The sequence below is a fragment of the Aotus nancymaae genome, unplaced genomic scaffold (assembly GCF_030222135.1).
Source record: "Aotus nancymaae isolate 86718 unplaced genomic scaffold, 86718_ANA_hifiasm-v0.15.2.pri h1tg000089l, whole genome shotgun sequence".
NCBI lineage: Eukaryota > Metazoa > Chordata > Mammalia > Primates > Aotidae > Aotus > Aotus nancymaae.
The window spans coordinates 7,597,546-7,621,178 of NW_026988504.1; the positions used below are offsets into that span (position 1 = coordinate 7,597,546).

The 23,633-nt window shown below is 57.1% G+C and overlaps 1 protein-coding gene across 4 annotated transcripts in view; it reads right to left on the reverse strand.

The window, feature by feature from the left end:
* TMEM94 (transmembrane protein 94) overlaps nucleotides 1-21,453 on the reverse strand; it is a 22,665-nt gene extending 1,212 nt beyond the window's left edge. Inside the window, exons 1-30 of one of the 4 annotated variants that reach the window (XM_021670903.2) lie at nucleotides 20,546-21,453; nucleotides 13,996-14,115; nucleotides 13,548-13,675; nucleotides 13,119-13,255; nucleotides 11,062-11,264; nucleotides 10,257-10,408; nucleotides 9,799-9,901; nucleotides 9,499-9,585; nucleotides 9,113-9,229; nucleotides 8,707-8,763; nucleotides 8,312-8,416; nucleotides 8,010-8,162; nucleotides 7,561-7,770; nucleotides 6,738-7,053; nucleotides 6,426-6,599; nucleotides 5,923-6,025; nucleotides 5,600-5,817; nucleotides 4,695-4,873; nucleotides 4,468-4,606; nucleotides 4,105-4,220; nucleotides 3,868-3,967; nucleotides 3,436-3,544; nucleotides 3,048-3,237; nucleotides 2,717-2,794; nucleotides 2,327-2,412; nucleotides 1,385-1,466; nucleotides 916-1,064; nucleotides 703-797; nucleotides 521-614; nucleotides 164-334 (exon numbers count right to left, since the gene is read on the reverse strand). In XM_021670903.2, the coding sequence (XP_021526578.2) occupies nucleotides 164-334; nucleotides 521-614; nucleotides 703-797; nucleotides 916-1,064; nucleotides 1,385-1,466; nucleotides 2,327-2,412; nucleotides 2,717-2,794; nucleotides 3,048-3,237; nucleotides 3,436-3,544; nucleotides 3,868-3,967; nucleotides 4,105-4,220; nucleotides 4,468-4,606; nucleotides 4,695-4,873; nucleotides 5,600-5,817; nucleotides 5,923-6,025; nucleotides 6,426-6,599; nucleotides 6,738-7,053; nucleotides 7,561-7,770; nucleotides 8,010-8,162; nucleotides 8,312-8,416; nucleotides 8,707-8,763; nucleotides 9,113-9,229; nucleotides 9,499-9,585; nucleotides 9,799-9,901; nucleotides 10,257-10,408; nucleotides 11,062-11,264; nucleotides 13,119-13,255; nucleotides 13,548-13,675; nucleotides 13,996-14,115; nucleotides 20,546-20,599 (4,025 nt within the window). In that variant the 5' untranslated portion in view covers nucleotides 20,600-21,453. Of the gene's footprint in view, nucleotides 1-163; nucleotides 335-520; nucleotides 615-702; nucleotides 801-915; nucleotides 1,065-1,384; nucleotides 1,467-2,326; nucleotides 2,413-2,716; nucleotides 2,795-3,047; nucleotides 3,238-3,435; nucleotides 3,545-3,867; nucleotides 3,968-4,104; nucleotides 4,221-4,467; nucleotides 4,607-4,694; nucleotides 4,877-5,599; nucleotides 5,818-5,922; nucleotides 6,026-6,425; nucleotides 6,600-6,737; nucleotides 7,054-7,560; nucleotides 7,771-7,997; nucleotides 8,163-8,311; nucleotides 8,417-8,706; nucleotides 8,764-9,112; nucleotides 9,230-9,498; nucleotides 9,586-9,798; nucleotides 9,902-10,256; nucleotides 10,409-11,061; nucleotides 11,265-13,118; nucleotides 13,256-13,547; nucleotides 13,676-13,995; nucleotides 14,116-20,545 lie in introns of all 4 variants that reach the window. The other 3 variants (XM_021670902.2, XM_021670901.2, XM_021670900.2) reach the window with 3 other exon arrangements.
* Nucleotides 21,454-23,633: the final 2,180 nt, after the last annotated feature.

Here is a 23,633-nt window from a genome sequence, read left to right on the forward strand (position 1 = left end):
TTAAAGTACAGGTTGGCAAAGATCCTTAGACCAGGGGCCTGGGCAGGACAGCAGAGGAGGAGGGAGGGACGGGCAGCGGAAAGGTGGGGGAGTGTCACCAAAGGAGTGACGGGTTTATGGAACATGGTTGAGCCCAGAGGGAGGCACCCTGCTGGCAGCTCACCGAATCTCATGTAGCTTCACGACCTCATTGGTGACCACCACAAGGACCAGGGACAGGCAGCCCAGGAGCCACGTCAGCAGGGGCACGTCCTCCAGGCCAAAGTGGACATGGCTGTCCCTGTGTGTCCACAGCTGCAGGTCCACAGCTGTCTGGACCACCTGACCCAGCAGCCTGCGGGAGTTGGAGGCCCTGTGTGAACCCTGACACTGCCTTCTTCCTTCCCTCCTCTTCCCAGTACAATTAGCTCAAGCAGGGCATGGTTAAACCCCTGGCCCCGGTCCCGCCCTCCAGTCCTTGCCCGCCAGAGCCCCTCTCCTCCCCAGCCCCACTCTACCCCTCCATCCTAGCAATACTCACACCACAGGCACTGTCACGGCCCACCAGAGGTTGGTCAAGGGGCTCTTTCTCCACAGGGGTTTGGTGCGATGCACATGGGTGATAGAAATGAAGACTGGGGAAAGTGGGGCAATGTGGGGTCAGACTTCCACAGTGGGGCCCCTCCCCACCATCATCTGCACCCTCCCAGAGAGCCCCCTCACCAGTGTGCAGGACAATCAGGGCGGCTGTGAGCTTCTGAGCCGACAGCAGTCCGTTGGCAAAGTCCTCAAACCAGGATGGAGCCCTGTCGTTGTTGCTGCTAAAGCGAGGCGTGGGCTCAGCCCCTCTGGCGTCGCAGGGAGGTAGGCTGGGGTGGGGAGGGAGGAAGCCGCAAAGTGACGTAGGCGATGATGGCTCTCGGGGCTGGGACTCACCTGGGCAGCATGATGGATGAGCAGTTGGTGAGGTTGCGGGCCCGGGAGCTGTCACAGAAGCTCTGCAGCGTGAAGCCAAAACAGATGAGGCACGAGCTGATGGTGAGGCTGAACTTGAGTAGGAAGCAGAGCAGGAAGTAGTGCTGAGTCTGCCGGGGAACAAGGCTGGGTCACTCCTGGGGCACATAGCCCCTTTGCCGGCCACTCCTGGCTCTTCCACATATTCAACAGGCTTTTAGTAAATGGTCGGGCCTGGGGGGATAGAGAGCTCACGCCCCACCGAGGATCTTTCCCAGCTCTGTGCCACCACCTCCTCTTTGATCTGGGGGATGACTGGGAACCGAATGCTCACTTCCCAGTTCTGCTGGAGTCCCTGTCCAGAGCCTTCCAGATTAGGCCCTCTCTCCTCCTGCACTCCTCAGTCCCTTCCATGCTCACCTGCAAGGCTCACAGGGTCTGCTTCGCTTACCTTCTTAGGAATGGACTGAAGGTTTTTCCCTGTTGCCATAGACATGATGGAGCTATGGGGGGGCTTCCCCAGCAGCGAGATGCTGAAAAGCAGAGATAAGGTACAGGGATGGTGACAGTGATCCTCTGTCCCCCAGTTCTCACAGAGGGAGCTTCTAGGGAGTCGAGCGTGAGGTCAAGTCTGGTGAGGGGATGAAATAAGATAAAGGCCGGGCGCAGTGCTCACACCTGTAATCCCAGCACTTTGGGAGGCCAAGACAGGTAGATCATTTGAGGTCAGGAGTTTGAAACCAGCCTGGCCAACATGGCAAAACCCCATCTCTACTAAAAATACAAAAATTAGCTGGGCGTGGTTGTGAGCACCTGTAATCCCAGCCACTCAGGAGGCTGAGGCAGGAGAATGACTTGAGCCCAGGAGGCAGAGGTTGCAGTGAGCAGAGATTGTGCCATCGCACTCCAGCCTGGGCGACAGAGTAAGACTCTGTCTCAAAAAAAGGCTGGATGTGGTGGCTCACGCTTATAATCCCTCCACTTTGGGAGGCCAAGGCAGGTGGATCATGAGGTCAGGAGTTCGAGACCAGCCTGGCCCACACAGTGAAATACCCAATCTCTACTAAAAATACAAAAGTTAGCTGGGTGTGATGGCGGGTGCCTGTAATCCCAGCTCCTCAGGAGGCTGAGACAGGAGAACTGCTTGAACCTGGGAGGCAGAGGTTGCAGTGCGCCGAGATCACGCCACTGCACTCCAGCCTGGGCCACAGAGCGAGACTCTTGTCTCAAAAAAAAAAAAAAAAAAGCAAAGGAGGTTCCCTCCGTGCCTCCTGTACCAGAGAAGGTGAGCCCTGAGCAGTTCCAGAACCCTGGGCTCCTGGGGCTGCACAGTGACATCCAGACCCCCGTCCTGCTTGGACATGGGGGGTAGGGGAGCTGCATGGCCTCTCACCTGAGCAGAGGGTAGCAAAAGCAGGACAGCCACAGGATGTCGGTGGTACTCAGGAGTGGTGGCAGCTGGACCAAGCAAGAAAGGAACTAGAGTAGGAAAGAAGCCAAGAGCCACAGTTCGATTCAGGCACAAAATAAGGGCACAGGAGCCCCCGAGCTGCCTTGCCCTGGGCCCAGATAGATGCTCACATCCTGCCAGAGGGAACTGGGGCCAGAGGGAATACTCTTCTGCCAGTGAGGTCATCTTGGAAAGCCCAGGAGCTTCACAGAGGCTCTAGGGGACCCCTGGACTATGCTGTTACCCCCAGCCTCCCTCCTCAGATTCTCAGCTGGCCCCTGAGTGAAGGTGGTGAGTGGCACAGGGGCGATGCCTGTGCGGGCCCCACCTCACCTGGATAACCACGAGAGTCAGCTGGCACTGCAGCAGGAAGAGGAAGCACTTACGGATGCCATAGGTGGCGTGCCGAGCCTATGGACCGAGAGGTACACATTATGGCCTGGGTCTGCCTGGCCTCTCCCAGGCCCAACAACTGACACACTTCAGCCAAGAGCCAGACGCCCAGGATGCTCCTATGAGGGGAGCAGAGGCTAATGTAACTGCCTGAAAAGGCCCCGCTTGGAAGGCTGGGGCATGAGGTCCCTGGGTCCAAACAGGTCCTGTGCTACTACTCCCACCCCAGGCGGGCCCTGCATGCTTCTCCTTCGCCTGCCAAAGCTCCCACCTGTTCGATGAGCCGGATGATGCTAATGGTCTCCTCTTGGCGAAAGGTCAGGGAGCAGGGCAGGCTATTGAGCTGCCCCGACAGCTGCAGGGGAGAAAGGCCATCCGAGGCCTGGGCCATGCTGGTGCTGGTGGCGTAGCCAAAGGTCTCCCAGGAGCAACGGGATGGGTACAGGGGATCCAGGGCAATGCTGCTCAGGATGGGGGACACACACCCTTCAGCTGCATCTCCCACAGGACTGGGCACCCCCTCCTTCTCCCACCATGCCCAGGTGCATTGGTCTCCGCTACGGCGAGGTCAGCCGTGGTACACACCCCCAGCCCCATGCAGGCCCATCGCAGTCTGGGAGGTAGAGGCTGGCCCACAGGCTCCAGGGTCCTGCCCTGACCTGATGTCGCTCTGGAGGAAGAGGCAGCTATTCCGCAGGTTGGCAGAGCTGCCCAGGCAGCAGGTCACCTCCCCGTACTCTTGCATGATCTTTATCATCTCACACATGGCTGAGGATGGCATATGAGGGCACAAGAGTCAGGCAGGCAGAGCGCCACGTGGGCGCTGGGTCTCTACCCACAGGACAAGAGAGTGGGAGGCAACAGGAGGGCAGCCCCTCTCTGAAACAATCCCAACGCCCAGCAGCGGGATCATGTGAACATCGGCACTCTTGACTCCAACCCACAGGATTCCCCGGCTGATCCCAGCCCAGGTTCCTTCGCTCCCAGCATGGGAAACCTACATCCCTCCAGAGCCCACGGGGTGTCCAGACCCAGGCAGAGCTCAGCTGAAGGGATCAGGCTGCCCAAGTACCCTTGGCCACAGTACTCACTCTCCGGGGTGCAGTCGGTGAAAAGGGGCACTAGCAGGGGCACGTTGTCAATGTTCTGCAGGTGGGGCCGCACTTGGTGGATACCCCGGGGCAGCTTGGCCTGGAGAAAGCAGAGATGCCAGTGGCTTCAGGATGGGGATCAGCATGCCTCCCCTTCATGTGCCTGCCCACTACCTCTCCCCTCGACCAGCTATGGGGCCACTACAAGGACATGTGAGACAGATGCTGCCATCGTACCCGGTTGGAGTCCTCCAGGAAGCTGGGGATGTCACTGTCCGTAGGCTGGAAGCTGATGAGGTCTGAGTGGCCCTCCTCCTCCATGAGGAGGAGACCTTCTGCATCGTCTCGGGACACTGTGGGGACAAGAGCCTCTCCCTCACCTTGGGGTCAGCCTTCTGTGGGCCTGTCCTTGCCCTGCAGATGGCAGAGAATTTCCTGCCTCCGTCTCCACTCCTCCCTGCTGACTGCCGTTTCCTGCAGGGACATCAGAGCCATTTCCCAAGGGAATGTACTTATCCGGAAGGCTCTCTGGAGGCTCTTCCTGGCTGTGGCTCTGAGGAGGGGAAACCTCCCATCCCCACCCCACGCCTTTGCCCTTACCCTGATTCAGGTCATCATGCAGGGAGCCTGCATGGCTGGGGCTAGAAGGGGGGATCTCAGAGCCAGGCATGTCACCGGTGGGCGTGAGGGAGATATGGCAGTTCCAGCCTGTCTCCAGGCCCATTTTTTCTGCAAACACCTGTGAAAAGCAGACGGCCTTGAACATACGGGCCCAAAAGCCCGTGGGAAACAGAGTTGGTGGTGGCAGAGGGGATGGCTCTCTCCACCTTGCTTTTGAGCTCATCCTCCAAAGAGAAGTAGACGAAGCGTATGCAGGCATTGACCAGCCCATCGATGAGGCGCACGATGTCCAGCCGGGCCTGGTACTGGGAGGACACCATGCCCATGAAGATCTGGCCGCTCAGGGCCTGCATGCAGTCTTCCTTCTCCAGCACCTCCCCGATCCCTTCTTCAGGCAGGCACGAGGCACAAAGCCCAGCCAGGGCACACAGGACACAGCCCAATCAGGACATCCAGGAACAGGCAGATTCCAGGAGGCAGCCGGGGCCACACGCACAGATGCCACACCCAAATCAATGAGCACGCAGGCCCCAGGGGACCACACACAACCGCACGCACACACACAGCCAAGACACAGAAGGCGCCGACAGACACAGGAGGAAAGACAATAAAAAGTAGGCATCAGTCAGGTGGCTGAGCTGGGAGCCATGACAGGGCATGGCTTTAGCTCCTGCTCAGTCCCGCTCCAGGGCTGGGGTACTGGCCCCACCCTCAGCGACTGCTTCAGTTCACGGTCTCTTGGGTTCTCTGGGCCCCTCTGCACCAACAAGGTGAGAGACCTGGTATCCTGTCTGATTCTGCCAAGCTTAATGCTGCATGAACGCTGGTTGGTAACTTCCCAGGAAAGCACTCTGATGCACACGCTATCCACCTGAGCATCATAACCAACCGCAGAGGCAGGCAAAATGAGCATCTCCTGGTAAGGGAGAAAACTAAGGGACTCCCCATGTCACTGGATAGTGTCGCACTAACGTCCCAGCCTGGGGCTGTGGCCACTGCACCCTTTGCTGTGGTGGGTGCCAGGGCCCTCTGGAAACCCTCCCTGTGTCCTGGGCTTCTGCAGCCCAGGGGAGCCCCAGCACTGGCCCCGCTGGACAGACACACGAAGTACCATCAGAGCTCCAGCTGCTGCGGCGGGCGTTCTGCTTGATGGGGATGGTGCTAGGCAGCTCGCACGTAGTGAAGATGCTGTTCTGGCCGGGCACCTGTACCAGCTCGATGCACTTGCCATTGAGCTGAGAGGACAGGGCACAGTTCATGGGCTTGTAGGCGAAGGCGGAGCAATACCCAGACAGGCAGGCTCGCTGGTAGAAATCCAGCACTTTCTTTCTGCCAGGGAAGCAGGCAGAGGTGAGGTGAGTGGTCCTGCCTGTGAAGGGCAGGGGCACCAGCAGAGCGGCTGCTCTTGCTGCTGGCCTGCACTTCCTCACCCACCTGTCTGATCCCGAGAGAGGATAGATGTCAGCTCCATCCCAGAAGTCTGTGCAGGCCTCCAAGACCACGTCAGCAGTGCCATGGGACAGCATCTGTTCTGTGCCTGGGGGAAAGAGGTCAGACTCTTGAGTGTCGCTAAGCAGCCCCCCACCCTCGCTCTGACCTGACAGGCAGCACGCTGTCCTCCTAGAGAAGGGCGCTGAGGAGCCCCTGACAGAGGAGGAGCCTCCCTGGGACTCACGATCAAGCAGGCTCTGCAAGGCTACTGCGCTTGGAATGCAGACACCATATTCCCATCCTCTGGGCAATCCCAGCCTCTGCAGCCAACACCATCCCAGCCATAGTCCCCAAGTCCAGCCCCTGCCACAGCAAAGCACTTTGGAAGCAGCCCACTGTTCCTCTGCCCAGGCCTCCCTAGCAATGGGCAGGGATGGACAGAGCCCCCCTGCCAAGCACGTTCTGGAAAGTCTGGCCTGGTGCTGGCTGAGGTGGGTGGGACTCACTGGTGGTGGTGTCTTTAATGAAGAGGCTGATCATGTGGCTGAGGGGAGGGCGCCGCTTGGTGACACAGGAGAGCCGCCCCAGCGAAGTCTCCTTCACTGTCTCGGCACTGGGGAGGCGGTACAGTGCCAGGTGATTCTCCTGCTTGAAGAGCTCCTTGGCCCCAGGAGTGAAGCCTGCAAGGCAGGGGACAGGAACTTAGGGCCATGCCCTGGCAATGCCCAGCCAGGTCCATGAAGTCCCACGATGAGTCGGTGCTGGGCCTCTTCTAGGAGGCAAGTCCAGCCAGCCATCCCTGCCAGGGAGGCCCGTACCAATGAGGCGGGCGAGCTCACAGAGGCCCCAGGGCACATGCACGGGCAGCACGGCGCTGTGGCTCTCTTGCAGGGCGATGTTGCACAGGTGGTCGGAGAACCGGCACAGGCGCTCGGTGACGCTGGTGTTACACAGGTTCAACAGCACATTGAGGCCGAGGGGTTTGAGGGACGTGAGGTGCAGCTGCCAGTTGGAGTCATCAAACTGAATGCAGGAGGGGTTCTGCTGGTCCTGGGACAGGCTCAGCATCTCCAGGTGGTAGTCGCACACAAAGTCCTCTGCTTCATAGGGGTCGCCCTCCATCCCAGGCTGGGTCTAGGGGAGACATGGAGGGAAGCCTCAGCCCGGGAGGGGATGTGGGGAAGCCAGCACTGGCTCCACCTGCCTCCCAAGGCTGGGGAGGGCTCCTGCCCCTGAAAGGCACCCTTCCCAGGAGAGAGCTCCTGCCCACTCTCTCCCCCTCCCCTCCCTCCTGAAATCAGCTTCCTGTCCTGCTTGGGCTCCTGTCTGCTTCTAGGAACTTATTAATAAATCTCATGACACTGGCAGGAGCCAAAAAGAGGGGTGGCCAGACCAAAGAGGACACAGTTGAGGAATCTTTTGTGGCCAGGGAACATCTCTGAGAGGAAGCCTGGTGTGTGTTTGGAAGGTTCCAATAGGGAGACCAGAATGGAGGGGAGGCTCTGTCTATTTCGCAGCAGGGACCGGGACAGAGGACAGGGACACCTGCTCTTTCAGACCCTATGGGGCCAGGCTGGCCAGGGAGGCCAGGACGGCCCGTGGCTGAGGGCGTGGCTGCCCTGTGCCACCTCCTCCCCTCACCTTGCTGGGTTCTTCTTCACCACCCTCGGTGTCCCTGCTGAAGCTCACGTTGGAGCCGGATGGGTGTTTGCTGCGGCCGTGCACTTTGTGGTAAGAATAGGGCTCAGAGGGCTTAGGAGCCTCCCCAGGCCAGTCACCGCGCTCCTGCTCATTGGAAAGGTGCAGGGTGTTGTTCAGGGAGTCAGCCAGGAGGGCGTCTCGTTCATGGGGCTGCAGAGAATGAGGAGCACAGGCCTAGGACCGGTGGCTCCCGCGGACCAGTGAGTCAGGATGCTTCTAGGTCCCCTCGCAGCCTTGTGCTGTGGCTTTACCTCACCTGCTCAGCAGTTCCCAATGGTGCCCGAACCCTCCTTTGCCCTCCTAAACCTCACCCTCCCTGGCCAGGCTCCAAGGCTAAACAGCCTGGCCCAGAGTAGGGCCACGGGAGCCGGCCGTACCTCCTCCTCTACCTCGGGATGGCAGAAGGAGCGGGTGGACAGGCCATCCGTGAGGTCCTCGTGGCTGCTGTGAGGGGGCTCCACCTTCCCGCTGAAGAACAGCACAGTCTCTGGGCTGGGATTTGGCCATGACAGGATCCCCTGTTTGTCCACACAGCAAAGGACCTGCATGGAAAGCGGTTGGGATGGGAAAGGGGCCTGGCACTAGCCCACCCTGCCCAGGGGCCACTCAAGTGGCAGGTGGATAGCCCAGGCCTGGCCAGAGAGCAGGACAGGCACGACAGGTGCCTCCCCGCCGCACAGCCCACCCTCACCGTGACAGAGCCCAGGCTGTGCAGCAGGCTGGAACTGTGGCTCAGCGTGGGCGACGTCCCCCGGAGCACCCTCAGGAAGTGGCCCCAAATACAGCGCAGCATTTCCTGGTGGGAGAGGGCAAGTCTGCAAGGCCATTCAGGGCTCAGCCTCATTTCCCTGGAGACGGCCTCTAGGCGGAAATCCAGGGGAGCCCCATGAACTTGGGGTGGAGAGGCACTTCTCTGGGGCAGGGCGTGGATGTGTAATGGGAACAGGCCCAGGTTATGTCCACATGTAGCGGGTAGACATGGGGCTCCAAGAGCCTGGCTGGAGGCTTTGCAGCCATAAATAGGGGAGTCCCAGGGTTACGGCTCTAGAGACCTGTGGGAGAAGCCATCCTGGGTCAGTGTTGTACCTGAGAGGAGACGGCCTCCGTATAGCTGCTGAGAGTGTCCTCTGAGAACTTAGCCAGCTGCACGGAGAGAGGGTGAGGGCCTCAGTGAGGAAAAAGCTGGCTTCACACAGGCTTCTCCAAGCTGGCAGAGGTGGGGCCCACACCAGCGGGACTCCCAACCCCTTCGGTAAAGGGCCCAGTCATCCTGACTCTCCATCTGATGGAAGCCAGGATAGGCGCTCACCCTCACTCAGGGCCTGGCTTGGAGGCTCTTCTGGAATAGAGAGGGCCCGAGCCCTGGAGAGCTGCCTGGGCCGATTAACATGCCAAGCCCAAGGTGAGGCTGGACTTCTGCCCCGTCCTCTGGCATAGCTAACTCCCTTTTTCTGTTCCTGTCACTTCCCCCAGACGCCTTGAAAAAACCTACCAGGGAGCTGGGCGAGGCCTTGCTCATCTGGGCCAGGACACGGGCCTCTCCACAGGCAGTTGCCAGAACCCAGAGGACTGGAAAGAGCAGGGGGAGGATGGGCAGGACACCATTCACCTGGGAAGGAGCAGACCACACAGACGGATCCTGAGCTCTGGGCCTGGGGAGGAAGGAAGGGAAGGGCTGCCCTGGCCCCACGGCCATTCCCTGGGCAGGAAGGGCCAGCTATCTCGGGGGCAGGAAGGGAAAGAAGGGAAAGAGGTGTTCTTAAGCTGAAGCTTGAGGGGACCTCTGGGCTGCAGAGAGGGAGGGACAGCCAGGGTACTAGAAGAGCCAGCCCCTCAGGTCAGAGGGAAGCATGACAGAGAGGACAGGGCAGTCCTTGCCTGGAGCTGGAGGAGGGTGTACTGCCAGGAAGTGACCCCCGGGGCACTGAAGATGAAGCGCAGGGCATTGGTGATGAGGAAGCCAGCCTGTCGGGAACAGCAGAAGCACAGCCTGGACCCCTTGGACCCCCTCCCCCGCCTCGAGGGGGACCCAGGCGCTGCCACTCCCCTTCCTTTGCTAATCCACAGGCCAGCTTGCTCTGGGGCCTTCTGTGTTCACTCCCGCTCATGTGAGTGGCCTGAGACCCTCCACGTCCAGCCCTCTGCCCTGCCCCCGACGCACAGCCCCGCCGCACACACCAGGACCACGGGCACAGCATAGTGTAGCATCACCGACTGCACTGTGAACCGCTCATTGTCCAGGGCAGTGACTGGGCGGGACAGGGCCATATCCAGGCACCACCTGCAGAAAGAGGTGACTGTCAGTCCCACTCAGTGGAGAGGCCAGAAACCTGCACCTTGGGAGGATTCTGGGCCTCTCTGCCAGAAACTGCTTCTTCAAGCACCATGAGTCCTGCAGTTCCACACTCTGCCCTGGCCCTGGCCTGCGTTCACCTCTAAAGCTGTTCCCTCAGAGTAGAGATTGGGAGAGGGCCCCACCTAGTCTAAGAATTCTCATAAGAGGCTAAGGACAGGAGCCTAAGGAGATGCCAGCCCTCAAGAGAACCTTGAGATGAACAGAACCCCTTCCTTGTCAGTCCCATCCCCCTCTTCATGGAAGGTACCGGGGACAGGGGGAGGCGGAGTGGCACCCCTACCTGACATTGTCAATCACAGGGGTCTCAAGGACACGGAAAAGCCGGTGCTGCTGGGGGCTCTGTGGCCCTCTCTCCACTTCTCCCCGGGGCGAGGGTGGAGGGGAGAAGGGGGGGAAGAGGTCTCCCGGCTCCAGGACAATGTGCTCGTCATCCTGCCGGCAGCAAGTGGGAGGGTGGGGGCAACGAGAGGGTCCTATCAGAGGCCACTCTTCCTGGACAATTCAGCTAAGTACAGACCTCCCCTGGGGTTAGGGACCATCAGTTAGTCCAGAGTCCACTGGGGCAGGGCCTGCGGGACTGGATTCTTAGCTAGAATAAAGAACAGTACAGGGGACCAGGCATGGTGGCTCACGCCTGTAATCCCAGCACTTTGGGAGGCCGAGGCAGGTGGATCACCTGAGGTCAGGAGTTTGAGATCAGCCTGGCCAACATGGCGAAACCCTGTCTCTACCAAAAAACATAAAAATTAGCCAGGTGAGGTGTGGTGGCAGGTGCCTGTAATCCTAGCTACTGGGGAGGCTGAGGTGGGAGAATCACTTAAACCCAGGAGGCAGAGGCTTCAGTGAACTGAGATTGCACCACTGCACTCCAGCCTGGGCGACAGGGTGAGACCCTGTCTCAAAAAAAATAAATAAATGTAAATAAACAAAAAACAAACAAAAGAACAGCAGGGTGATGGAAGATGTTCCGGGGCCTCTGCCAAAAAGTCAGTGAGCTGGCCCGGAAGCTGCAGGGTGAAGTCTGGAGCCCCTCCCGCCACTGCCTGTGGACCGCACATCCGGGGAAGAGGAAAGCCTCAAGCTACCTTGATACCCCTCAGAGAAGCAAACGATTCCTGGCCAGGCCTCAAAGCTATGATGTCTCCTTCAACCAGCAGGCTGACTGGCAGGTTGACCAGGTGTCCGTCTCTGTAGGCCCAGTGCAGGGACCAGGATGGTGCAAAGGGCATGTGGAGGTCTGGATACATGGCACTGGGCCACTTGATCTCCCTGCCATCCCTGAGGGCATCTGAGGGAAACGGAAAGGGGGAAAACAACCCTCTCAGCCTCAGCCCTGCTCCCCAGTCAGATACAGCAACACCTCCGAGCACTGCCTGCTACCCAGTCAGATATAGCAGCACTTCTGAGCACTGTCTGCCCACTTCCTGTCCCAAGAGGTCTGTTCCAACACTTCCCTGCTTTCAAGGACACCTCCCTTATAAAGCCCTACCCAGCCACTCCAGCCCCAGTGCCTCTACCTCCTCTCAACAACTGGAACTGTCATTTCTCTGTACCCATATCCCATTCAGATACACTTCACAAACAGCGCAGAGGGCCTGTGAGAGGTGCAAGGTGGAGACAACATGGTCTCTGGCCTCAAGGAGCCATGACCCAGTGGGGGAGATGAGACATGTGGACAGATAACTCAAACAAGGCAAACACGGCCAAGTGTTAACAAAGATCCCCGTGCTGCAGGAGTCCAGAAGAGGGAGCAAACTGACTTGCTGGAGCAATCAGAGGTGGCTTCCTGGAAGAGGAAGCATTGGGGATGGGCCTGGAAAATGGGTGAGAGTTTGTCAGCTGGAGACAAGGGAGGGAGAACCTCACCAGCAGAGAACAGGGGACAAAGGCACAGAGGCAGGTTGATACATAGTGGGTCTAAGACTGGTGAGTAGTTCTAACATGAGAATGAGGAGGAAGAGAAGAGGCTGGAGAGGAAGGTGAGCCTCCGTTGGAGGCTCTGGGAGGCCATGTGTGCATGTGGGATGGATTCCATAAGCAAGAGGGAGCCACTGATGCTCCCAGACAGGAGACTAAGCTCTGGAAAGCAGGGCCCGTCTTTTGCTGTTACCATTGCACTCCCAGTGCCTGGCACATGGTTGCAATTAGCCATCTCAGAATGAAAAGACAGATTCTCACTTAGCACCTGAACATCCACTGCCCGGTTCTGTTGGAGGAAGGTCTCATGAGCGGGCGCTGCTTCTCCAGAGCACCACATGCCCCTGAACAGCAGGAGCCACAGTCCCTCAAAAGAGCCTAAACAACCCTCAATCCACAGCCAAGCTTCATGAACACCACCTGAATGAAAGGCCAAGCAGAAATCCAAGCAACTCCTGGCTGGGCGCAGTGGCTCACACCTGTAATTCCAGCACTTTGGGAGGCCAAGGCGGGCGGATCACCTGAGGTCAGGAGTTCAAGACCAGCCCAACCAACATGGAGAAACCCCATCTCTACTAAAAATACAAAATTAGCTGGGCGTGGTGGGACATGCCTGTAATCCCAGCTACTCACGAGGCTGAGGCAGGAGAATCACTTGAACCCAGGAGGCAGAGGTTGCAGTGAGCCAAGATCACACTATTGCACTCCAGCCTGGGCAACAAGAGTAAAACTTCATCTTAAAAAAAAGAAAGAAAGAAAGAAAGAAATCCAAGCCAGTCCCTTCCCTTTTGGAACTGGGCTGCTCCACCTCAGGCTCCCGGTCCCTTACCCCACCCCGATTCCTGCAGGTATCTCTGTCCACCCTCACGTCTCCCAGCACAGAACACCAGACAAGATGGACTTGAACAAGAAAACCCCAACCATCCTCCCACCATGTGGGGGTCTTCCCTGTTAGTTTTCCAACACGAACCAGCCCAGAAGCCCACCTGCCACCCCTAGCCTTCCTGCCTGCCCAGCCCTCTGCCTGGGCACCCACCACCGTCCCACAGCTCTCACTGCCCTGCTCAAAAGAGGGTGGGCATCCTTCTAACTCCCCAGATGACAAGAGCCCCTGAAATGCTGGCCACAGGCAACCCATCTGTGCTGGGGTGCACGAGGGGAGCCCTCAGGGCTCTGATATGTCCGGGTCAGCTTTTCCCACCAATATGCCTGCCCTTGACCTCACCTTGGATTTGGTCGATGATCCCACGCAGCCTCCGCTCTACCTCCCGACGCTTCAGCCGGTCTTGCCGCCCAATGAGCACAAGGTTGAGAAGCAGCAACAGGAACAAGGCCGAGGCATTCACCAGCCCCACCCCACGGCTGGCGGGAGGAAAGAGAGGGGCACCCACAGGGAGTGAAGGCTCACCCACCCAGCCGCCCCGAGGCCACAGTTCCCCTTCCCACCCCAGTCCCTTGTGGAAAGAGTGTCCCATTCTGGTGCCCTGACACCAGCTATGTCTCTGACCCCAGTCAAGGGAACTGAGGAGGTTCCCTTACATCCCAGGAGCAGCTTGGAGGTGGCAGCCCCCTTGGAGCCCTGGGCTGTCCCAAGTGATGCAGCAGGATGGAAGGGACAGCTGGAGAGGTTGGGGAGCAGCCCCTGGGTGCGTACCTCCCGGCCGGCTGGCCCCCGAAGCAGCCCAGCAGCAGCAGCACAGCCAGCAGCATGAGCGAGGCCCCTGGCCAGTGGAAGCAGGAGCAGCGGTTACTGTGGTGGAGGAAGCTGCTTCTCCACACCTCCTGGGGAGGAACAGGGAGGGGGCAGTGAGAGGCCAGTCCCACTCCAATCTGGCCGCCTCTCCTTGCACCCTCCCCAGCCCCCATGGGCACATTGGTCCCCTCCCTTTGACCTCAGCTGTGCTCCAGCCTATTGAGCTCCTGCAGCAAGCAGGCTCGGGAGCCACTCTGAGGGGAACCACAGCTGCCTTCTGATATTTCATGAGGCCTCCGTTGGGTCACACCGCCCAGGGTGACAGGGTGCATTACAGCCCTGAGTAGGGGCCTCCCACACTTCCCTGCCATCCCAGCCAGGCCCTGGCGGCCCCGAGAAGAAGCTTCACCTTCCAGGTCAGACACTTCTTCCACTCCCTGAGATGTCCTTCTAGCACTGCCTCCAGCTGCTCCTTCAGGATGCTGAGGGCCTTCCTTGTGGACAGGCCCAGGGCCGAGGGAGGCTCGCCCTGCAGGCAAGCAGGAGGCGCTCGGTGTCACTGCCAGGCCGAGGCTGTGCAAGGCAGGGGGGCCCCAACCCTCCCCTTCCCAGGCCCTTCATCCTTCCCCTCCTCTGGGATCCTCACATCTCTTCCCCTACCAGCTCTGGCCCCTCAAGGTATGACCAGGTCCATCTCTACCAAATTACAAAGTGTTCAAGTGCACAGCCTCCTACCCTACTCTCTAAAGCCAAGTTAAAAAACAAAACCTCTTTCTATATTCCATGTTCCCCAACTCACTTTCCCCACTGCCACCACCAGGCTCCCTGCCCACCCAGGCTGTGCTCCCCACTGATCTCCCAATTTATTGCAATGGGCAAGTCTTTGATTGCATGGTTGAGACAGAGTCTTGCTTTGTCTGCCAGGCTGGAGTGCAGTGGTGCGATCTCGGTTCACTGCAACCTCCGCCTCCCAGGTTCTGGTGATTCTCCCACCTCAGCCTCCCGAGTAGCTGAGATTACAGGTGCACACCACCATGCCTAGCTAATTTTTTGTATTTTTAGTAGAGACAAGGTGTCATCATGTTGGCCAGGCTGGTCTTGAACTCCTGACCTCAAGTGATCTGCCCACCTCGACAGACAACTCTTGCTTCTCCTCCAACACTCAGTTCAAACATCACCTCCTCTGGGACATTTTCCTAAAACCCAGGGTTGCACTCAGGGGAGGTTTATATGTCAGTGTCCTGGGCAACCTGGCCTGCGGCCTGCACCTTACAGAACTGTAATCATAGATTTACATGCCTGGCTCTCCCGCGAGACTGCAAATTCCTTAAAAACAGGCATTGAACGCTGGGCGCGGTGGCTCACGCCTGTAATCCCAGCACTTTGGGAGGCCGAGGCGGGTGGATCAAGAGGTCAAGAGATCGAGACCATCCTGGTCAACATGGTGAAACCCCGTCTCTACTAAAAATACAAAAAATTAGCTGGGCATGGTGGCGTGTGCCTGTAATCCCAGCTACTCAGGAGGCTGAGGCAGGAGAATTGCCTGAACCCAGGAGGCGGAGGTTGCGGTGAGCCGAGATCGCGCCATTGCACTCCAGCCTGGGTAACAAGAGCGAAACACCATCTCAAAAAAAAAAAAAAACAGGCATTGAATTCTTCCATTTCCACACACCCTCACCATCCAACTGCCAAAACAATGCACAGCACACACAAGCTCAATGAATACTTGCTGAGTGAATGAATGAATGAATGAATGCACTGATCCCAATGAAGCAGCAACAGGGACAACCCGAGGCATTCTGCAGCTTAGTCACGGTTTCACCCTAATCAGAGAATGTCAGCCCAAAATGTGTCGCTGAGACATGCAGCTTTTAAAAATGTGGATGTCTAGGCTCCACTCTGGACCTAACGAACCAAAATTTCTGGGGATGAAGCCAATCCCAGGTTAGATTTTTGTTTCTTTTTTTTTTTTTTAGCCACGCATGAGCAAAAAATTTTGTATTTTAATTTTGCTTATACTTTTCTTTGTCTTTTTTTCCCCCCTTTTTGTGGAGAACGGGGTCTTGCTATATTACTGCCCAGGCAGGTCTCGAACTCCTGGGCTCAAGCTATCCTCCCACCTCTGCCTCCCTAAGAGCTAGGATTACAGGCGTGAGCCACTGCGCCCGGCCTAGTTTGTTTTTTTTTTTAATTGAGACAAGGTCTTGCTCTGTTACCCAGGTTGGATGCAGTGGTGTGGACATGGTTCACTGCAGCTCACACCTCTCAGTCTCCAGCGATCTTCCTGCCTCAGCCTGCAGAGTAGCTGGGACTACAGACGCGAACCACCACACCCAGCTAATTTTCTTTGCATATTTTTTGTAGAGATGGGATCTCGATATATTGCCCAGGCTGGTCTTGAACTCCTGAACTCAAGCAATCCTCCCTCCTCAGCCTGCTGAAGTACTGTGACTACAAGTATGAGCCACCACACCCCAGCTCTGAGGCCCTGGGACAAAGAAGAGCCCCAGGAAAGGCAACGCCTGAAGGAGGAATGAGTCTTTCCAGGGCCACCTGAGGAGCATTCATGTGAGCTTCCGTCCAGAAAACCTCCTGAGCAAGAGGAGCGAATCCCTAGACCTTAGACACCAGGAAAGGACTCGGGGCAGCCATACAGGAGTCTTGGCCACGGGCTGTGGGGCTGGTGACTGCTGGCTGCCTCGTCTCACTGCCCTCCCCGCCCCCCATGTGGCCCACAGCTCCATCTTCCAGAGTCCTGCCCTGGCTGTGCCCCCTAGCCTTCTGGACTTCCTTTTTTCCCCCCTGTCTCCACACACACCCCCTCCTCATCAACCTAGCCTCAGCCCTGGCAGGAACACATTCCATAACCACAAGTGGCTGCTGGGCCAGGGGGTGCTGTCCCTCTGCCACAGCCTGGCATCACGGGATGCGCCTGAGTGGAGCCCCCAGTGCTGGCCTGAGGGATGGGCTCAGCTTCCAGAGTGGGCCCAGCCCCAGGATTCCCCAGCTCCCTTGCCTAAATCTCACCTAATCCCTGCTCTCCACAGTGGCTTTGGGGGATTATAAAGATAAGAGCTGCCTCTTCCCAGAGGGGATAAACTGGATATTTCAGCTCAGGAAGAAATGGCCCTCTGGGCAGGGGCCTCATACCCCCACATGGGTAAATACTGTGCTCCAACCCACCCACCTCCCTTTGGCAAGGATCTTGAGGCCTCCCAAAGAGGCCACGGTCCAGGGCAAATGAATGTCTATACCCGTCCTACTGCCTCCCGGAGCTCCTGACATGGAGGGAAAGAAAGCTTCAGGGAGGGTTGTAAGGGAGGAACAGAAACAGGAAGAGGAGCCCATAGGCCTTCTGTCTGAGGGGCTAGATGTCTGTTCCTCCCACCCCAGGGAAAGGGAGGATCTAGGAGACACAGAGGCTGTATACAGAGACCCCTGGCCTCCAGTGCCTTCCCTTCAGGCTCAGCCTTCTGAGCTTCCTCGCCACCGAGAGGGAAGTGAGTGTTCCCAGGACACACATGCCTGGGCCAGGCCTCCAGAAATGATCGAGTGAGAAACACAACGGAGGCAGGGAGAGCTGGCCTGCAGAGGGGGAGGCTGTCTGTCAAAAGATGGGGACTGGAAGGGAGGAGGAGAGGAAGGACCAGGCAACCGTACACAGCTGGGAAGATGCTCCGCCTAGAATGAGGACCACACTCAGGAAGGTGACAGTTTCCAGCAAGGCAGAGAAAAGGCTAAGAGGAGTAGTCAGAGAGCCAGGGAGGTGTCCCTCCTCTGGACAGGCCTGAAGATCTTGGACATTCATCGATTCCCGTGGGCCACATGGTGGCTGTCCTGACACCTGCTGCCTCATTCCAAGCAGCCCTAAACCAGGATCTCCTCACCCCGCAAGGCCATCATCTGCTCTCTTGCTGTCTCTACCTCCAGGTACCTTGAAGCTGTGCTCTGCTCCCCTCCAGGTGTGGGAGGTATGGGCCAGAGGGTGGCAGATGCTCCCAGGCAGGGCGCCTGCAGGGCTGTCTGCGTGCATCTGCCCCCACATGTTATGTCTGGCCGGGGACACCAGCTCCAGACTGGCAATTAAAGACAGCACAGTAGAGGAAAAATAAGCCATTCTGTAATTACATGCTGCCCAAAGGAAGCACTTGCCCGCACAGGCCAGACCTGTGGTGAGGACCCGGCCTTCTGGGCCAGTCTGCTCTTTGTAGCCTTCAACTGAGCTTATTCAACTGCCCAGTCATTCACCTCTTCCCTCTCCAGCAGGGGGTCTGAATTAAGGGACAAGTCACTGCTCTCTCTCTCTCTCTTTTTTGAGACAGGGTCTTGCTCTGTTGCCCAGGCTGGATGGAGTACAATGGCACAATCTCGCTCCCTGCAGCCCCCGCTTCCTGGGCTCAAGCAATTCTCCCACCTTAGCCTCTAAGCAGCTAAGACCACACATGTGTACCACCATGACCAGCTGGGTTTTTTTAATCTTTTTTTTGAGATGGTCTCACTCCTGTTGCCCAGGTTGGAATGTAGTGGTGCCATCACAGGTCACTGCAGCCTTGACTTCCCAGGCTCAGGTAATTCTCCCACCTCAGCTTCCCGAGTAGCTGGGACTATAGGTGATGCCACCACACCTGGCTAATTTTTTGTATTTTTAGTAGAGATGGAGTTTCGCCATGTTGCCCAGGCTGGTCTTGAGCTCCTGGGCTCAAGTAATCTGCCCACCTCAGCCTCCCAAAGTGCTGGGATTACAGGTGGAAACCACTGCACCTAGCCTTTTAAAAATTTTTTTGTAGAGACGAGGTCTTACTATGTTGCCCAGGCTGGTCTCGAACTCCCAGGTTCAAGCAATCTTCCTGCCTCCCATATTGCTAGGATTACAGGCGTGAGCCACTGTGCCTGGCCTGCTTTCTTGGTCATTGTGCCTCAGCTTTGACATGTGACATAAGAGCGGAAGATCTTTGTACTTTCTGAAGGAAGTTCATAATGGGTTGGTGGGTGAGTGGGCTCTGCCTGCCTGTCCCAAAGCATGGATTAGGCTGCGTACCAGACCTGCCTGGGCACCGATGGCAGGGCATAGCAAGGGAACAGGCGCAGTTCTTATGATCTGAGAAACAGAAATACGGGTTGACACACACAAGCTGAGGTCGCCTTTTCTTGCCTCCTGGGGCCAAGATGGCTGAGAAGAAAATCTAACCTGGCCTTAAGTACCCAAGGGTGACATGAGATTCTCAGCACTTCCCGCATGCTAAAAACTCCCACCATGCCAAGGGGAAGGGAGGCCCTGCTTCTCAAATTACATGGATGCTTTTCAGGCAGAACTAACCCCATTCCACTGCACTGCTCAGGCTTAACTGGAGCAAGAGCAGAAAATAACATAGCTGTAAGGAAGTCCTGACTCGGGAGAGGCAGGCAGCAAACAAACGCCCATCACAGGGCTTGCTCTTTCTGTTCTATCATCAAAGGGAGGCTGACAGAGCATGGGGATTTGGAGGAACAGCAGGGTGGTGAAAGACCTCTATCCATCAAATCAGAACCACAAGGAGTCTGCCACTGAACAGGCCCAGCTTTGGAGGTCTGAGGCTGAGCACCTGCATAGGCTAAGGCGCCTTCAAGAGCTGACACACCTGAGCTCTCCTGCACCGCTTCTGTCAAGTTTCTCACTCAGGTAACCCAGAGCCTGGGCCCTGTCCCCTCCTTTTTTTTTTTTTTTTTTGATACAGAGTCTTGCTCTGTTGCCCAGGCTGGAGTGTAACGGTGTGATCTCAGCTCACTACAACCTCCACCTCCTGGGTTCAAGTGATTTCCCTGCCTCAGCCTCCCAAGTAGCTGAAACTACAGGTGTCCACCACTATGCCCTGCTGATTTTGTTATTTTTAGTAGAGACGGGGTTTCACTATGTTGGCCAGGCTGGTCTCGAACTCCTGACCTCGTAATCTGCCCTCCTCAGCCTCCCAAAGTGCTGGGATTACAGGTGTTCGCCACTGCACCCAGCTGCCCTGTTCCCTTTCAGGGATCCTGCATGGTGTTCTGGGCACAGCAGCTGCTCTTCTTCCTATTCCAGCTGTTTTAGGAGCAACAGAATCAAGATCCCCTAGGCTCAGGTAGGCAGGTTATGAATTTAGACCTTGACCTTCAGCCTTGACGACCACAGGTAACTGTTAATTAGAACTGGCTGGCTGGGCATGGTGGCTCATGCCTGAAACCCCAGCACCTTGGGAAGCAAGAGGATCGCCTGAGCCCAGGAGTTCGAGACCAGCCTGGGCAACATACTGAGACCCTGTCTCCAGCCTGTCCCCCTCTCTGGGTTCCCACTGTCTTTGTCAGTGCAGGTATGGAAGGGCCACAGAGCTGGACTCCACACAATGCCCAATTCACAGAAGCAGAGATTCAGCCACTATACGCTCTTCTGAGTTGGGCCAGACACAGATGGCCTCTAACTGCAGCCAGGCAAATCAGAGCCTGAAGTGGAGCTGCTTCCTCTTCCTGGCTCATGCTGACCTTAGCACTTTCACCCACATCCTTTCCCACCTCCTGTAGCCACCAGGGCCTAGGAAAAAATCCTCCCTGCCCTGGTGGTTCCTGTCTTAGTTCCCCACGTGGTCCAGCAAAAAAAGTGCCTTCATTGGCCCTGAGGAGGGCTGGCATCCCAGCCCTGAGCTTCTGTCACCTGCTCATGGAAACCCAGGTCTTCACATGCCTTGGCAGGGTGTACCCTGGGAGGCTTGGGTCCAGTCCTGCTCTTGGTGGCTCGGGCACCTGGCTGGCAGCTCCCCAGGCACACTGGCCTTCTGGTTCTCATTCCCAATCCCCTTCCCAGGTCCCGGCTACCCAGGCTCATTCAAGCAGCCTCCCATTTTGCATTGTCTTCAGGACTCTCACAGCAACTGCTACCCCAGAGACTCCCACACAAAGCAGGGAACATGGCATTTTTAAGAGAAGCGTAAAAGCCCCGCTAGCATACTCACTTTGCTGCCTTTGCCCTGATGGGGCATCCATAGCTCTGTCTGCTTAAAGAGCATGGGCCAGAGCCTGAGCCACAAGCAGTCAGCTGCAGGAACTTCCAACACCTCCCTCAAAGCGGGGGAGGGTGAAGAGAGAGAGAGGGAGAAGAGGAGAGAAGAGACGGAGAGAGCTGAGAGCGTGTGAGCAAGGAGCCCGGTGCTGCGGAGAATCAGGCGCAGCAGAGCAGAGCTTCAATCTGCTGATTAATTCAGCCTATTTCCAGTCACGCAGCAGATTCAGGGAGGGAGGAGGAGGCAGCAGCCCTGGAGGGGCGGGAGGGAGGAGAGGAGAGGAAAGAGAAGGAGGGAGGAAACAGGAGCGTTGAGAAGAGAAAGTTTGTCCAATGCTCTGCCAGATGTCCGGGAGCTTGGCCTGCTTTTCAGAGGAAGCCACTGTGGGGTGAGCTGAGGGGCACCATGCAGCCAGGATATGGAGAGACAGACAGAGGGACAGATGGAGGAGAAACTTCCCATCCCAGAAACCTGAGGACAACTGCCAGTATCAAGGGGAACACTGGGACACACAAATCCCAGCTCTCTTCCCAAACTACCTGACCTTTGCCCCCAAGTCACTAGGTGAGCCCATTATCCATGAGAGCCCCCCGAATCACATGGCAACCCCCCAGCGTGGAGTCAAGCCAACAGCCCTTTCCACAGTTACAGTTGCAGGAAGGAGGGGAAAGGGGACTTGTGGGTTATTAATAGCAGCACATCCTGTGTGGAGAGGACGGGACGGACTGGCCACTGAGAACACTTGAGCAGTGACTTCTAGGAAGGCAAAGCCCAAGGACAGGCAGCTGGCAGAAGGAAGGATCCAGCAGGAAGGGAAGAGCCAGCCCAAAGGGCCTCTGAAGACTAACACCTTCCTGCCAGGTAGCATGGAGACCCCAACAGCCATGCAGGAAAGAGCAAGGCCAGAGCTGGTGATGTCCCAGTGCATTCGGACACACCTGCCCAAGTGCCCAGGAACACCCAGGCCCCAAATCGCCCAGGCCCCGCATTCCCCAGGCAGAGAGGACCCCAGATACCTGGAGCTCCTGCCTCAGCACATGCCAGAGCATCAGGCAGAGCCTGAGTGAGTCGTGGCTCGAGAGGCATCGTTCAGGGACCCCGAGTTTGACATACAGGATGCTCTCAGCACAGGCACCCTGGGTGAAGGAGGGACCAAGGCACAGGGAGTAGATGGGACACTTCTCTGCCTAAAGCCATCCTTATAATGGGGTTACACACCCCAGAGGAGAGGAAACAGCCTAACAGGTCCCAGAGCTGGAGAGTGTGAGCTGGAGCCTGAGCATGTTTCTCCAGGGTCCTCCGTTTCCTAGACGACACCATCTCGAGCTGCAGGGAAGAAGGAGCCTCAGCAGCCCAAGCCAGCCTCCCCCTCCCCTTTCACAAGCGCAGCTCCCTGTGGGGTCCCCAAACAGAGTGCTGAGTGAGAACAGAAGGGAGGGCCCGGGCAGTCCAGAAGTTAAGAACAGGAAGACTACATGGAGAGCAGGAAAGGTTGGCAGTGGGGGTCAGCTTCCACACCAGCCACTGTGAGGATGCTGCTGCTCTGCAATCTGGCTATAGCAAACAGAAAGACTCCTGTCCCCTCTCTCCTGTTCCCAGAGGCGCTGCTCAGGTGGGAGCTACAAGTCTACAAACATTGTCCCTTCTATGAGACAGGCCCCAGAAAGAACAGCACGCAGGGGCTGGCCCATGTGCTGTGCAGGCCCCAGTGCAGCCCTCGCTGGGCCCTGCCTCCCTTCCTACACTGCCCACTTCAGCAAATGGAGAAGGGAGCCCTGCACCCAAGCAGCAGGAAGCCAGGCTGTCACTGCTACAGCAGGGCCACTGTGGGCTGGAGGACCGGGGACAGGGGTGAGGACTTTGAAGGAAAGACAAAACTGATGGGTCAGAAAGAGAAGGGCAGGAAGCAGAGAATCATCTAGCAAGAGCCAACCACTCCTGGGCTAAGCCAGGGTCAACCACCCTCTTACCATCAATGACCACCATGCCAGATCCTCCAAAGCCTACCTCCAAGACACCTTCTGACTGGTGTTTTAGAGACTCTGCTCTGTACCCCAGGCTGGAATGCGGTGGCATGATCCCAATTTCAGCTCACTGCAACCTCCGCCTCCCAGGTTCAAGTAATTCTCCTGCTCTAGCCTCCCAAATAGCTGGGATTACACAAACTACCATGCCCAACTAATTTTTATATTTTTAGTAGAGACAGGGTTTCTCCATGTTGGCCAGGCTGGTCTTGAACTCCTGACCTTAGGTGATCTGCCCACCTCAGCCTCCCAAAGTGCTGGGATTACAGGTGTGAGCCACTGCCCCCGGCCAAGATCATCTTCAGAAGTCCACTTATACAACTCATGAGTTATCTCAGCTAGAGGCCCTACTAGGTCCTATTACTTAACTGCTTGTACTATCCATTTCATTTGTTTGTTGTTGTTTTGAGATGGAGTCTTGCTCTGTCACCCAAGCTGGAGTGCAGTGGTGTAGTCTCTGCTCACTGCAACCTCCGCCACCTGGGTTCAAGCAATTCTCTTGCCTAGCCTCCCAAATAGCTGGGATTACAGCCATGCGCCATCATGCCTGGCTACTTTTTGTATTTTTAATAGAGATGGGGTTTCGCCGTGTCGGCCAGGCTGGTCTCAAACTCCTGGCCTCAAGTGATCCACCCACCTTGGCCTCACAAAGTCCTGAGATTAAAGGCATGATCCCAGCCTGCTTGTACTGTCAACTCCTCTACTAGGCGATAAGCCTTTCTAAGCCATGGGCCACCTTTCTGGTGCCCAGAGCTCTATCAACCCAAAGCTGCCATTCCACAATATGGTCACTGCCCATGATGACGATCCTTTCCAGGTCAGGGCTCACCTATCCAGAAAGAGGAGGTGGAGGAGGACAAAGAGAAATCCTCCAGGAAAAATAAGAGCTATCAGGCTTGAGGACCTGAGAGCTATCCAGCCTGGGTCCTCAAGTCTTCTCCCTCAGGCTGGAAAGAGAAGCCAGCCCCCCCATACAGAACTTTGTTTCCCCCATATACTAGGCACCAGTGTTCAGT